General features: G+C 35.5%; 1 protein-coding gene across 1 annotated transcript; it reads left to right on the plus strand.

Moving 5' to 3' along the window:
- Positions 1-6,024: 6,024 nt before the first annotated feature.
- LOC148297499 (uncharacterized) lies at positions 6,025-6,852 on the plus strand. Its single transcript, XM_088247359.1, has 2 exons — positions 6,025-6,228; positions 6,313-6,852. The coding sequence occupies exons 1-2, from the start codon at positions 6,025-6,027 to the stop codon at positions 6,850-6,852; spliced, it is 744 nt and encodes a 247-aa protein (XP_088103485.1).
- The last annotated feature ends 6,373 nt before the right edge of the window (positions 6,853-13,225 follow it).

Consider the following 13,225-nt stretch of genomic DNA (forward strand, 5'->3'; position numbering starts at 1 on the left):
ATAAATTGGTGTTTGGAAAGGAGTTTTGATCATGTAAAAGAAAAAATCTAATCGTGATGATTCGAAGTCTTGTAAACTATTATTTTATGCTCTTACATTTTGAGATTCCTTGGACTTTGTATTATCCATACCTTTCATTTCTTACTCACCTTACACCCTTGGCCCCATTACAACCTATAATAAAGACCTAAATTGATCTTAAATGTCATATGGTTGAATTGCATGCATTTTCTTACTTTTAAGTGTTTGGCATCCTTCTTGAGATCATATTAATGCAAGTTCTTCATCTTCGTATTTTTGAGTTAAGTCCCTTATGATTTAACTCTAATCTCATGTTTATAACTGAGTGATGCATTGTAGCCCTCTTCTGAGTGATTCATTTGTGAGAGGACAACTTTGGTGAGATTTGAAGTTGAACTTGTGCTTTGTATGATTTTTGAAATTGTGTGAAAACTAAGATTGGGGAATTTGTTGCATTTGGCTATCACACTACTACACTTTGAGCATGTTGTGTTTTGAACTTTGCCGCCTTGTAAATAATATCTAAAATTGAGCTTTTATTGTTAAAACTTTTGAGTTATGTGCATGAGTCATCTCTCTTCAGAAAATGTTCGGAAAGATTGTTTTGAGTTTACTTTTTACATTTTTTATTTATTTATTTATTTATTTTGGTTTTGTAATTATTTTTATTTTGGATTTTGTGTTTATTTTATTTTGCTTAAGGACTAACAAATCTAATAAGTTTTCTAACCACCTTGTTTTGTAGAGTTAGTAAAACGTTTGTGGGTATCGTTTCTGTTAAACCCTCAGGAGACACAACTCCTCCTACTAGGGATGCCTAGAGGTTTAAAGGCTTGTTGCATACGCTCAATGCAATCGAGTTACCTACGAAAGTGGTCTAGTTAACTTCTTGTTTTGTTTTTAACTTTGTTTTGTGTTGTTTTGCTCGAGGACTAGCAAAATCTAGGTTTGGGGGTATTTGATCGGTTCATAATTGTATATCATTTTGTACCCTTCTAGCTTATGATTTGGTTATGTTATTGAGTTAAACTTGTGCTTTTAATTCATTTTCTATTTTGATAAGTCCATAATTTCATACACTTGCATGCCTTCTTTACTTAGTGATTTTGCTTAGTTTCTCTTTATTTTGAGTCACTTACCTATGTTTGTGTATTTTGTAGGTTAAGATAGCAAGAGATAAAATTTGATGCAATCCATGCATGTTAAGGGCTGATTGGCATATGAGGAATATGAGCTTAAAGACAAACACATTTTGGCTACAACCCCTTTCCAGCCCAATTTCGTAGGTCAACTTCTTGGCCTTGGATCAGCATGCTATGGGGCTCGAATGAGGTGAAGATCTTCATGAAACTTGTTCCAATGGGTGTCTACTACAACATATCCAAATTTCAGCCCAATTGGACATTTGTGGAGTGCTCAGCCCGTCCAACACTGAACCATGCTGAGGAGGATTTGCAGCTGCCAGCTTTGAGCCTTGTCTCCTCCTTTAAGCCATGTGCCTCACCCATGCTGCAACTGACTTTGGATCCAACATAATGAGTGAAGTGGGGAGGCATTCCAGCTATGAAATTCTAAAGGATCAAGTTGGTACATGCTGGAGTTATTATAGAGAAAGCATGTGCATGCATGTAAAGCAAAGAAATGAAATGAAGTCAATTCCAGTCTCTGTTCGGCTGCCAACTTGCAAGGCCCAAAACGCACACTTATACTCCTCCTATGGGAATACTTTCTTCATAGAAGTTGTTCCAATGGGTGTCTAGTATAACATATCCAAATTTGAGCACCATTGGATACATTTTGAAACCTCTGGCCTTCCTACACCAAGACTGGTTCAGAAAACTCGTTTTTCAGCAACCAAAAGGCAACCACATGGGTTGGCAACCAAAAGGCAACCACATGGGTTGGCAGCAAAGGCAGCCACAACTGATCACCTTTGAACCCATGTGAAGATGCTTGAGGTGCAGCAAAAGATGAAGGATGGTGTGGGAATCCATCATGATGTTCCTCCCTCTTAGCCCTATAAATAGAGAAGCCTTCAAGCTTCAAATCACACCCCAAGGGGGGGAGCTCTCAAACACTTCTCTAGAGCTCCCTTCCCTTCTCTCCCTCAAATTCTCTTAGTTTCCTTTCTAGTTTTCAATTGTTGTAATGAAATATTTGTGCTGAAATTCTCCTTAAGTTTTTCAAGTTCTACTTTACTTTTATTTGTAATGTACATTCTTTCTTAAGTATTCAAGTTTAATTAGTTTCCAAGTTTCAATTATGATTTTTGTTCTTATTCATTATGCTTATAAGTTAATATGCTAGTTTGAATGATTGATCACCATTTAGGCTTGCATGTTAGCTATCTTGGTTTGAATTAAGAGTAGACACCATGCTTTAATTCGAATTGAACTATGAATAGGAAGAGTATGTATGGACATTCGACAACAGGGATTAGATACATACTTGGTTGTTTAAAATGTTCTTCTATGCTTAATGGGTTCCTAATGCTTAGTTTTAGGTTAGACAACAAATGATCAAATTAGGGAATTAGGAACACAAGGTTTTGACTAAACACCATGGCTTAATCATACTTTAGCTAGAATCAATCCATTAATCTAATTGAACTTGGGAACTTATTTGCTTGAGTTATTTCTTTTTTTTTCTTGTTTTATTTATTTCCTTTTTCATTTCTATTTTGTGTAGGGGAAACAAATTGGATCATTCAATCACCAATCCTCGTGGGATCGACCTCGCACTTACATATGCTATACTACCAAATGATATTAAGGCCCTCTTTGGATCGTTTGTGCCTTTCAAGCTAACCTTATGCATGCTTATGCATGACTTTCCATTGTTAACCATTTTGAGCCTACATGTAAACCTTTTCTTTCATTTACCAACTATATTTCCTCGCCTTAGCCCGAAAAACAAATATTTACCTTTCTAAGGAACTCATGAGCTCTAAATCGGATGTGTTTTTCATGCTAAGTTTGGGAAGGGATATTTAAAAATAAAAAAATAAAAAAAAAAGAAAAAAAAAAAAAAGAAGAGAAATTCACACAATTGGTGAAAGAAAAGAAAAAAAAAAAAGTTGTGATTAAGTGGTGGTTGATTAAAAATTCATTTTTGGGCCTTCAAAATAAATTGGTGTTTGGAAAGGAGTTTTGATCATGTAAAAGAAAAAATCTAATCGTGATGATTCGAAGTCTTGTAAACTATTATTTTATGCTCTTACATTTTGAGATTCCTTGGACTTTGTATTATCCATACCTTTCATTTCTTACTCACCTTACACCCTTGGCCCCATTACAACCTATAATAAAGACCTAAATTGATCTTAAATGTCATATGGTTGAATTGCATGCATTTTCTTACTTTTAAGTGTTTGGCATCCTTCTTGAGATCATATTAATGCAAGTTCTTCATCTTCGTATTTTTGAGTTAAGTCCCTTATGATTTAACTCTAATCTCATGTTTATAACTGAGTGATGCATTGTAGCCCTCTTCTGAGTGATTCATTTGTGAGAGGACAACTTTGGTGAGATTTGAAGTTGAACTTGTGCTTTGTATGATTTTTGAAATTGTGTGAAAACTAAGATTGGGGAATTTGTTGCATTTGGCTATCACACTACTACACTTTGAGCATGTTGTGTTTTGAACTTTGCCGCCTTGTAAATAATATCTAAAATTGAGCTTTTATTGTTAAAACTTTTGAGTTATGTGCATGAGTCATCTCTCTTCAGAAAATGTTCGGAAAGATTGTTTTGAGTTTACTTTTTACATTTTTTATTTATTTATTTATTTATTTTGGTTTTGTAATTATTTTTATTTTGGATTTTGTGTTTATTTTATTTTGCTTAAGGACTAACAAATCTAATAAGTTTTCTAACCACCTTGTTTTGTAGAGTTAGTAAAACGTTTGTGGGTATCGTTTCTGTTAAACCCTCAGGAGACACAACTCCTCCTACTAGGGATGCCTAGAGGTTTAAAGGCTTGTTGCATACGCTCAATGCAATCGAGTTACCTACGAAAGTGGTCTAGTTAACTTCTTGTTTTGTTTTTAACTTTGTTTTGTGTTGTTTTGCTCGAGGACTAGCAAAATCTAGGTTTGGGGGTATTTGATCGGTTCATAATTGTATATCATTTTGTACCCTTCTAGCTTATGATTTGGTTATGTTATTGAGTTAAACTTGTGCTTTTAATTCATTTTCTATTTTGATAAGTCCATAATTTCATACACTTGCATGCCTTCTTTACTTAGTGATTTTGCTTAGTTTCTCTTTATTTTGAGTCACTTACCTATGTTTGTGTGTTTTGTAGGTTAAGATAGCAAGAGATAAAATTTGATGCAATCCATGCATGTTAAGGGCTGATTGGCATATGAGGAATATGAGCTTAAAGACAAACACATTTTGGCTACAACCCCTTTCCAGCCCAATTTCGTAGGTCAACTTCTTGGCCTTGGATCAGCATGCTATGGGGCTCGAATGAGGTGAAGATCTTCATGAAACTTGTTCCAATGGGTGTCTACTACAACATATCCAAATTTCAGCCCAATTGGACATTTGTGGAGTGCTCAGCCCGTCCAACACTGAACCATGCTGAGGAGGATTTGCAGCTGCCAGCTTTGAGCCTTGTCTCCTCCTTTAAGCCATGTGCCTCACCCATGCTGCAACTGACTTTGGATCCAACATAATGAGTGAAGTGGGGAGGCATTCCAGCTATGAAATTCTAAAGGATCAAGTTGGTACATGCTGGAGTTATTATAGAGAAAGCATGTGCATGCATGTAAAGCAAAGAAATGAAATGAAGTCAATTCCAGTCTCTGTTCGGCTGCCAACTTGCAAGGCCCAAAACGCACACTTCTACTCCTCCGATGGGAATACTTTCTTCATAGAAGTTGTTCCAATGGGTGTCTAGTATAACATATCCAAATTTGAGCACCATTGGATACATTTTGAAACCTCTGGCCTTCCTACACCAAGACTGGTTCAGAAAACTCGTTTTTCAGCAACCAAAAGGCAACCACATGGGTTGGCAGCAAAGGCAGCCACAACTGATCACCTTTGAACCCATGTGAAGATGCTTGAGGTGCAGCAAAAGATGAAGGATGGTGTGGGAATCCATCATGATGTTCCTCCCTCTTAGCCCTATAAATAGAGAAGCCTTCAAGCTTCAAATCACACCCCAAGGGGGGGAGCTCTCAAACACTTCTCTAGAGCTCCCTTCCCTTCTCTCCCTCAAAATTCTCTTAGTTTCCTTTCTAGTTTTCAATTGTTGTAATGAAGTTCTGAAATTCGGATTTAGTTTTTCTTAATTTCATTTTACTTTTCATTGTAATGTACATTCTTTCTTAAGTATTCAAGTTTAATTAGTTTCCAAGTTTCAATTATGGTTTTTGTTCTTATTCATTATGCTTATAAGTTAATAGGCTAGTTTGGATGATTGATCACCATTTAGGCTTGCATGTTAGCTATCTTGGTTTGAATTAAGAGTAGACACCATGCTTTAATTCGAATTGAACTATGAATAGGAAGAGTATGTATGGACATTCGACAACAGGGATTAGATACATACTTGGTTGTTTAAATTGTTCTTCTATGCTTAATGGGTTCCTAATGCTTAGTTTTAGGTTAGACAACAAATGATCAAATTAGGGAATTAGGAACACAAGGTTAGAACCAGACACCATGGCCTAATCATACTTTAGCTAGAATCAATCCGTTAATCTAATTGAACTTGGGAACTTATTTGCTTGAGTTATTTCCTTTTTTCTTGTTTTATTTATTTTCTTTTTTCATTTCTATTTTGTGTAGGGGAAACAAATTGGATCATTCAATCACCAATCCTCGTGGGATCGACCTCGCACTTACATATGCTATACTACCAAACGGCTCGTGCACTTGCGAGTATCACAAGTTGAGGATGCAGTTGAAACCATTTTGGTGCAGCTGAATCGAAGCAACAGTAATCAACCGTGGTTTACGATGTGATAATGGTTCCTTTAAATCTGGAACAATGACCCAAATTGAAAAATCATTTGCTAAGAAATTTCCCAATACTGATTTAAGGGTAGTCCCACATATTGAGTCCAAGATGAGATTTTGGAAAAAATTGTATGGGATAATATTTGACATGATTAACAAAAGTGGTTTTGCTTGGAATGATTCTTTGAAATGCATTGAGGTTGATAGTGATGAAGCATGGAACACTTATGTGCAGGTTAGTACATCTGTTAAGTAATTTGTAATTCTTATATTTGTTATACTTATAGTTTTATTTATAATTTTTTTCATTTTGATGCAGCATAATAAGGATGCTGATGGTTGGAGGGGGAAACAATGTCTAATATATGATAGGTTGAAGAATATATTTGGGAAGGACCGAGCAACTGGTAGAGGGTCTGCAACTCCCACTGAAATGATGAATGAGCCTGTGCATAACATTGATGTCAATGATGATGATGAGGAAGTTGAAGTTGAACAAGATCATTCTGCCTCTTTGCCAAGATCAAATCAACAAAACTCAGCTAGCTCAAGCAGTCGAAACCGCAAACGAAATGCAGATACTGATATTCAAAAGGAAATGGCTAAAGCATTTGGTGAGATGATTTCTGAGTCTGTTGACCAATTGAAAACTATAACAAATAGTTTGGTGAAAGGATCAGAACCAAGACCTGACATTGCTGCTAAATTGGCAAAGATGGACTTGTCTATTAATGACCAAATTAAGGCACTGCGGCTAATTTTGGAGAAAGCAAGTGATGAGAGAACATTCCTGACATTGGATGGTGCTATGAGAAAAGCATTTGTTCTTCTCTTACTTGGGCAAGGGAGCTGTGATTAACTCTTTGATGTAGTTTAGTTTATGAATAATTTTTCCTTTTGCTCTTGTCACCTTAGTATGTGATTACTTTGAATTATACATTATTTGGTACTATTTTTATGAGATATTACAATTATGATAATGGGTTATATGAAAAAAAAAATCTTGGCAAAACAATTGAAAAACAAATCTTGTCATATGAATCTTACCCAAAAAAAAAAATTGTGTCATTTGAATTTCAATTTCCACTTAAATTATCAAAGAATTTTTTGAAAAAATAGTCTGATCCGATGTTATCCGGAACAGCATCAAACACAGTATAACTTAGTCAGACTATTTATCCGGAACAACACCAAACGCCTTATAATATTATGGATAAACAGTCAGTACTCTCCGGAACAGATTAATACTATCCGACAGAAATTAGTCAGTACAGTCCGACGTACCAAACGAGCCCAAAAGGTCTTACCGGGATGAGATATACAAGTTGATTGACACAAATTCTATTGTCTTTCTCTACTTTCCAATTCTCTCTACAATTTTCCCTTAATTATATAACATTAACCTAATTATCAAGAATTTAATTTGGAACTCATCACCAGCCAAGATTGGTTCTTAGTCGCATCAAACTACACAACCCCCAAAATAGGTCCTTGAGTGTATCTCAATTTCACTACTTTGGTGCCCTTGATATTCTGAAGTGGCCTATTTCAAATCCCACAATATAAGTCATGATATAACTATAAATGAATCGGAATTGCAGAACTAGGTAATAATGCCTCCAGTGAGTTTGCCCTTCAATTTCAACATTCCACACCAAGACATGCCAACAACCAAATAGCATAGTAGAGTGTATGCAGAGCGTTTTTGGGAGACAAGAAGAGGGATCGGGGATCCATATATCCATATATTAAGAATTTGCTTCACGTTTTTTTTTCCCAACATCAATGAAAACCTTAGCTCTACTTTTTCCGAATCTTCCAAGAGCTATGAAAATCATGTGAATATAGGCATGAAGTGTATTATAACCCACCAAAATCTCATCTTTCTTTCAGTTTAATTTCACAAGTAATCGAACTCCTCATTTTTTTTTCTTTTTATAATTCTTTTTAGTTATAGTGAATTGAAGGAAACAACCCCAAATTTAACAAAAAATTTAACGAAGTTAGACATAGGTGGTGAAGTGCACTCTCTCCTTCACTGTCAACTCCAACCTTCTCCAACCTTCTCCAACCCGTTTCTCTCTACATGAACACAGAATGCGACCTTATATGGTTTCGTCACCCACTCATGCTTCGTCACCCGCTAACCTCTGCGCCAAATAAATTTGGCGGTGGGACCAATTTGACACAAAAGAGAGTTGAGGGACTATTGGGATGAAAACAAATTAGTTGAAGAATGAAAATGGAACTCGAGCATAAATTCAATATTTATAGACATAGGTGGTACACAAATTGGTCTCTAAAGATGGTCTCTCTAGAATGACCCAATATTTATAGACTATGCCATTTACCTTACTTGTCACATCCCTTACTTTTAGCATTTAGAGCAACTCCACCGGTTGCCTTTGCCATGGCAGGAGGGGGCCCAAGCCCCCTTTTTCACTTCCAGCGGGCCTAAGCTGGCCGGGCAGCAGCTCGGTCCCACGAAACTAGGCCAGCCCAAAGGCAAAACGAGCCCGTGCTCTAGCTTGGGTTTGATGACATCAGAAATTAAAAAATAATTAAAAAAATCTAAAAAAATACTAAAAATTTCTGATTTTTTTTTATAGTAAATACTTAGTCATATTCTTCACTTCCCACACCAAAACTCTATACAAATTCATCTCCTCATATCTCATGTGAATAGTGGTTTCCCTTGGGTTGCCATGGCAATGGCAAATGTCAAGGGGAGGCAAGGGCTATTACTATACACGTGAATAGTGGCATCCCTTGCAAAAGGCTTGTGGTGTTTCCACTCATTGCCATGGTAACCACTATTCACATGAAATATGAGGAGAGGAATTTGTATAGAGTTTTGGTGTGGGAAGTGAAGAATATCGCTAGGTATTTATTAAAAAAAAAAATTGAAATATATTTTTTAGAATTTGTTTTAATTTTTTTTAAAAAAATTTTCATTGCTAACATCAACTGCCCTCGGGCATGAGCTTGGTGGTCCCCACCATTTGCCCAGGCTATAGAAGCCTGTTGGAACTTGCAAACTGGGCTAAGGCCCCCTCTTGCCTGGGGCTCCCCCTTGCGCTGGAAGTGCTCTTATATTTAATTTCTTTAAATTTGGGAACCTATTCATTAATTAAACGTTTCAACAAAAAATAAACCAATTAGCACACCAATGTACATAAATAATAATTTAAAACACCCTAATACATATGTACAATAATATTATTATTATAGCTAAACAAACAATGATAATATACCTAATACAAATTAATATTTTTGCCTAAAAAGTATTGATTAGATAATAGTCCGTTGATTGACAAAAAATAAAGAAGGTAATTTTCCGTTGGAAAACTGTGGTGATGCATGCAAAAAAAACAAAAAATAAAAAAATAAAAAAAACCGCATATCTAATACATGAAAGGTAAATAGATAGGTACATATTATGTAGACTAAATAGATTCATTATTTATATAGGGTAGAAAAGAAAGGTGCATGATTCATAAACTAAAAAAAAGGTAGATTATTTATATTTATATTAGATAGGTAAAAAGATATATCTCCACTATTTATGTATATGCACCTACATTTTTCAGGTCCCTAATTTACCTAGATTATATAAGTAAATTATTATTTTTTTCCACTAAGACTTACCTTACTTTTGTATATACATTAATGTAAGTGTATTTATATATATATATATATATATATATATATATATATATATTAATTTACCTATTTATTAAGTACAATAATTTACCTAAATTTGCAAATACAATTAAAAATAAGTACATAATAATTTTGCATTTAAAAGAACGGATACATTAGTATATAAATGAAAGTTGAATTAATGATATCGGAAAGAATTGATGGAATGAAATTATATATATATATATTGCCAAAGGTAGGAAGGAGGATGGGGGAAAACTCATACACACGTGGTATTATGGGCGTTTGAACCTAAGATCACTTGGGAACACACCAAAGACCTAGGCCAATCCAACTAACACACCATTGATTGAAAATTGAATATATTTCCCAAAAAAAAAAAATTGCACGCAAAAAAGAAGACAAGTTAACAAATAAGAACATTAAATGCCACCAATTTGCAAACATAATATTAAATTTCCCCAAATCATTTGACAAATAAAGTCAACGGGATAATAATAAATCAACACAATAAATTGAGGAAAGGTAAACTATAATGGCTTATTTATGGATATGCCTCCTGTGCTTTCAAAATAGTCTCAGATTACCACATGTTCTTTGAAATGTCTCAATATACCACCTATACTTTCAACAAATGTCTCACGTTACCTATTCCGTCATATTTGAGAGAAGTTCCGTTAGTTGATATAGCCCCCACTTCTTTTCAATCTCTTAACAAGGGAGAGGAAGGGTTAGTCAAGTTGAGAAAAGGGGGAATTTGGGAGAAGAAGGTTAGGTTGAGGGAATTTCAGATTTGTGAATATGGAGGTTCAGATTTGGGAGAAAACAAGGGATTTGGGAGAAAATGAGGAATTTGATTTGGGGATTTCAGATTTGGGAGAATAAGGATGGTTTAAATGTTGTGGGGATCTCCCAAATCTGAAATCCCCAAATCATATTCCCCTTTTATCTCAAATCCCTCCTTTTCTTCCAAATCTGAACCTCCAGATTTCCAAATCTGAAATTCCCTCAACCTAACCTTCTTCTCTCAAATTCTCCATTTTCTCAACCTGGCTAACCCTTCCTATCCCTTGTTAAGAGATTGAAAAGAAGTGGGGGCCACATCAGCTGACGAAACTTCTCTCAAATTGGACGGAATAGCTAACATGAGACACTTATTGAAAAGTATAGGTGGTATATTGAGACATTTCAAAGAACATATGGTAATCTGAGACTATTTTGAAAGCACAGGGGGCATATCCATAAATAAGCCAACTATAATTGAAGGAAATGTTAAAACCATTTAGATTCTTATTGGGCCTCTTGGGTTCAAGTGGTCATTCCACTATGCCCACTTGATGTAATTGGCCCAATGGGTCTTGAACTCAATTTTATAGTTTAGGCCTAAACTAACCATTTTTCCCGCATTCTCTTAATTACTTCAATATTAAATTAATAAGTCTATGCTCATCATGTTTAATTTATTTCCACTTAATTTTATAGGTGTGCGATCCATTAGGGTCTAATCGGGGAGGCAGGGGACGATCCAAAACTCATTCTTGATCAATTATGAATTAAAACGCCTTTTTAATTCTTCCTTCCCTAAAACTTGGTTAAGGTGTCCTCAGGGCTTCCGCAAATTGCGAGGGACATCTAGCAACATGTTACGGTTACTCAAGTTAGTATAGAATGAGATTGTGAACCTTTTTAGTTGGAATTATAATATAATAGGGTCCTACTTTAGGGTTTCGGTTATGTTAGGTTTGCCCCCTTAACCAAGGTTCAGTGTTCCACGTTAGCCCTACTATTAACTCTATCCAATGCTTTGTAAATTTTGATGACATGGCAGTGGTGTTTGAGTATATTTGTACACATGGGTCATCTGTGTGAGTGATGTGGCAAAGTGGAGCCCACTTCCATATAAAATAATTAAAAGATTAAAAAAACACTTTTTAAAAAATAAAAAACTTTTAAAAGTAATAACAAAAAAAAAATCAAATAACATTTTTTTGGGAAAAGAAAAACTCTCTCTCCTCTCTCTCCCCCAAAACCACACCACCCTCCAACGAATCCCACCCCTCCATGTGGCCTCTCATCATCTTGTCATCATCTAATAGCATCTAGATCTCATTGTGAGGGCATGGTGCTACCGTGGCAGTCGTATAGAGCTGAGTTGGGTTGTGATTGGTCGGGGAAGGAGGAATTGCTCCACATCGTTATTGTTGTTGTTATCAGTACCGCTCCTCCCAAGTTGGGCTAATTCCATGTTTTTGTAATTCTTTGAGAGAGAGATTTATTTATTTAATTTTTTTTAATAAAAAAATACTTTTTTTAAATACAAAAAATACCATTTTGCTCCTGTTTTAAAAAGAAAAAAATTAACAAAATTGATAGCAGGATCATTTTTCCTAATGAAACTGAAGTTGAAGGACCACGGGAACGATTTTAGAAATTGAGAGACCAAAATGCAAATCAAGTCAAGGTTCGGGGACTAATAGAACTAATAACCCAAGAAATTAAATTTAAAAAAAATAGTAGTAGGCAACATGAAGCACAAATCTTAGTCAATGAGACTTTTAAGGGAGAAAAGTGAGATTTGATCATAGCGTCAGGGGATACTGTAGCCAAGCCCAGCCTACCTTTGAATAGGACGAAGTCTCACCACTTGGGCCAAACCAAAACAGCCCAGAGTCAAATCTAGCTTAGGTCCATTTTGCAGCATTCCCCTTGTCAGTCAGTAAGAGAGCTAAATTTAATAAATGAAAATGAAATACAAAGGATAAAAAATAAAAGTTTAAAATGGCAACCGACTCTGCGTATTGTATATAAAGTAAAAACTTCCTTTTCTAGTTTACAACCTCATTTCATTTGATTGTCAGCTAAGTTATCGACAAACCAACATAAAATATTCATGGAGAAATCAACAAAAACCGCAGCAGCAAGTGGAAGCAAGAGGAGAAAGATGAACAACAACAATAAGGAGCAGGACCCAATTGGAAGCAGTGATTTCTCAGAGCTGGAAATGGACGCAGCGGAGCAACTCATACAACTGAGCGGATCAATATCAGATAACAGTGGCGCCACAGAAGAAAGCGATGGCAAAACTGTTCATCATGGTGATCATGATCAGGTATGTTCCTCAAAATACAGAACAAGAAGATTTGCAGATGAGGTGGAAGATGATGCTGGTGATGATGAACTAGCAAGTTTGGGGCCGAGCAGGAAGAAAGGAAGATATCGCTCGATTTCCGAGCTGTGCGAGTTGACGAAGCCTCTTAATAATCTTGTTAATGTTGTAAATTAGAAGAGAAAAATGAGCGCAAATTGATTTTTGTAAAACTTCCTAGAGTTAGGTGTTAGGTTATTAAGTTAAACCCTTATGTATGCGAATGAATATTGTATGACATACATGTAATTTGTAAATTAATTGTAAGCATGGTTGTGTTTTCTTGGCATATGGGTTCCTCTTTTTTCTGGTAAATATGATACGTTGATACGGCCGGTCCTCGAACCCAAAACATGCCAACCTTTGCTTTGTATCAGACCAACAAGTTACATAGGGATTGGCATTTATGTTTTTGTTTTTACAA

This window comes from Prunus avium, chromosome 1 (genome assembly GCF_965620075.1).
Source record: "Prunus avium chromosome 1, drPruAviu1.hap1.1, whole genome shotgun sequence".
NCBI lineage: Eukaryota > Viridiplantae > Streptophyta > Magnoliopsida > Rosales > Rosaceae > Prunus > Prunus avium.

Bases quoted from the DNA above. Each gene is read 5' to 3' on its own strand.
- LOC148297499 (XM_088247359.1), top strand. From the start codon at position 6,025: ATGACCCAAATTGAAAAATCATTTGCTAAGAAATTTCCCAATACTGAT. The intron at 6,229-6,312 runs GTTAGTACATCT...ATTTTGATGCAG, and splicing joins CATGGAACACTTATGTGCAG to CATAATAAGGATGCTGATGG.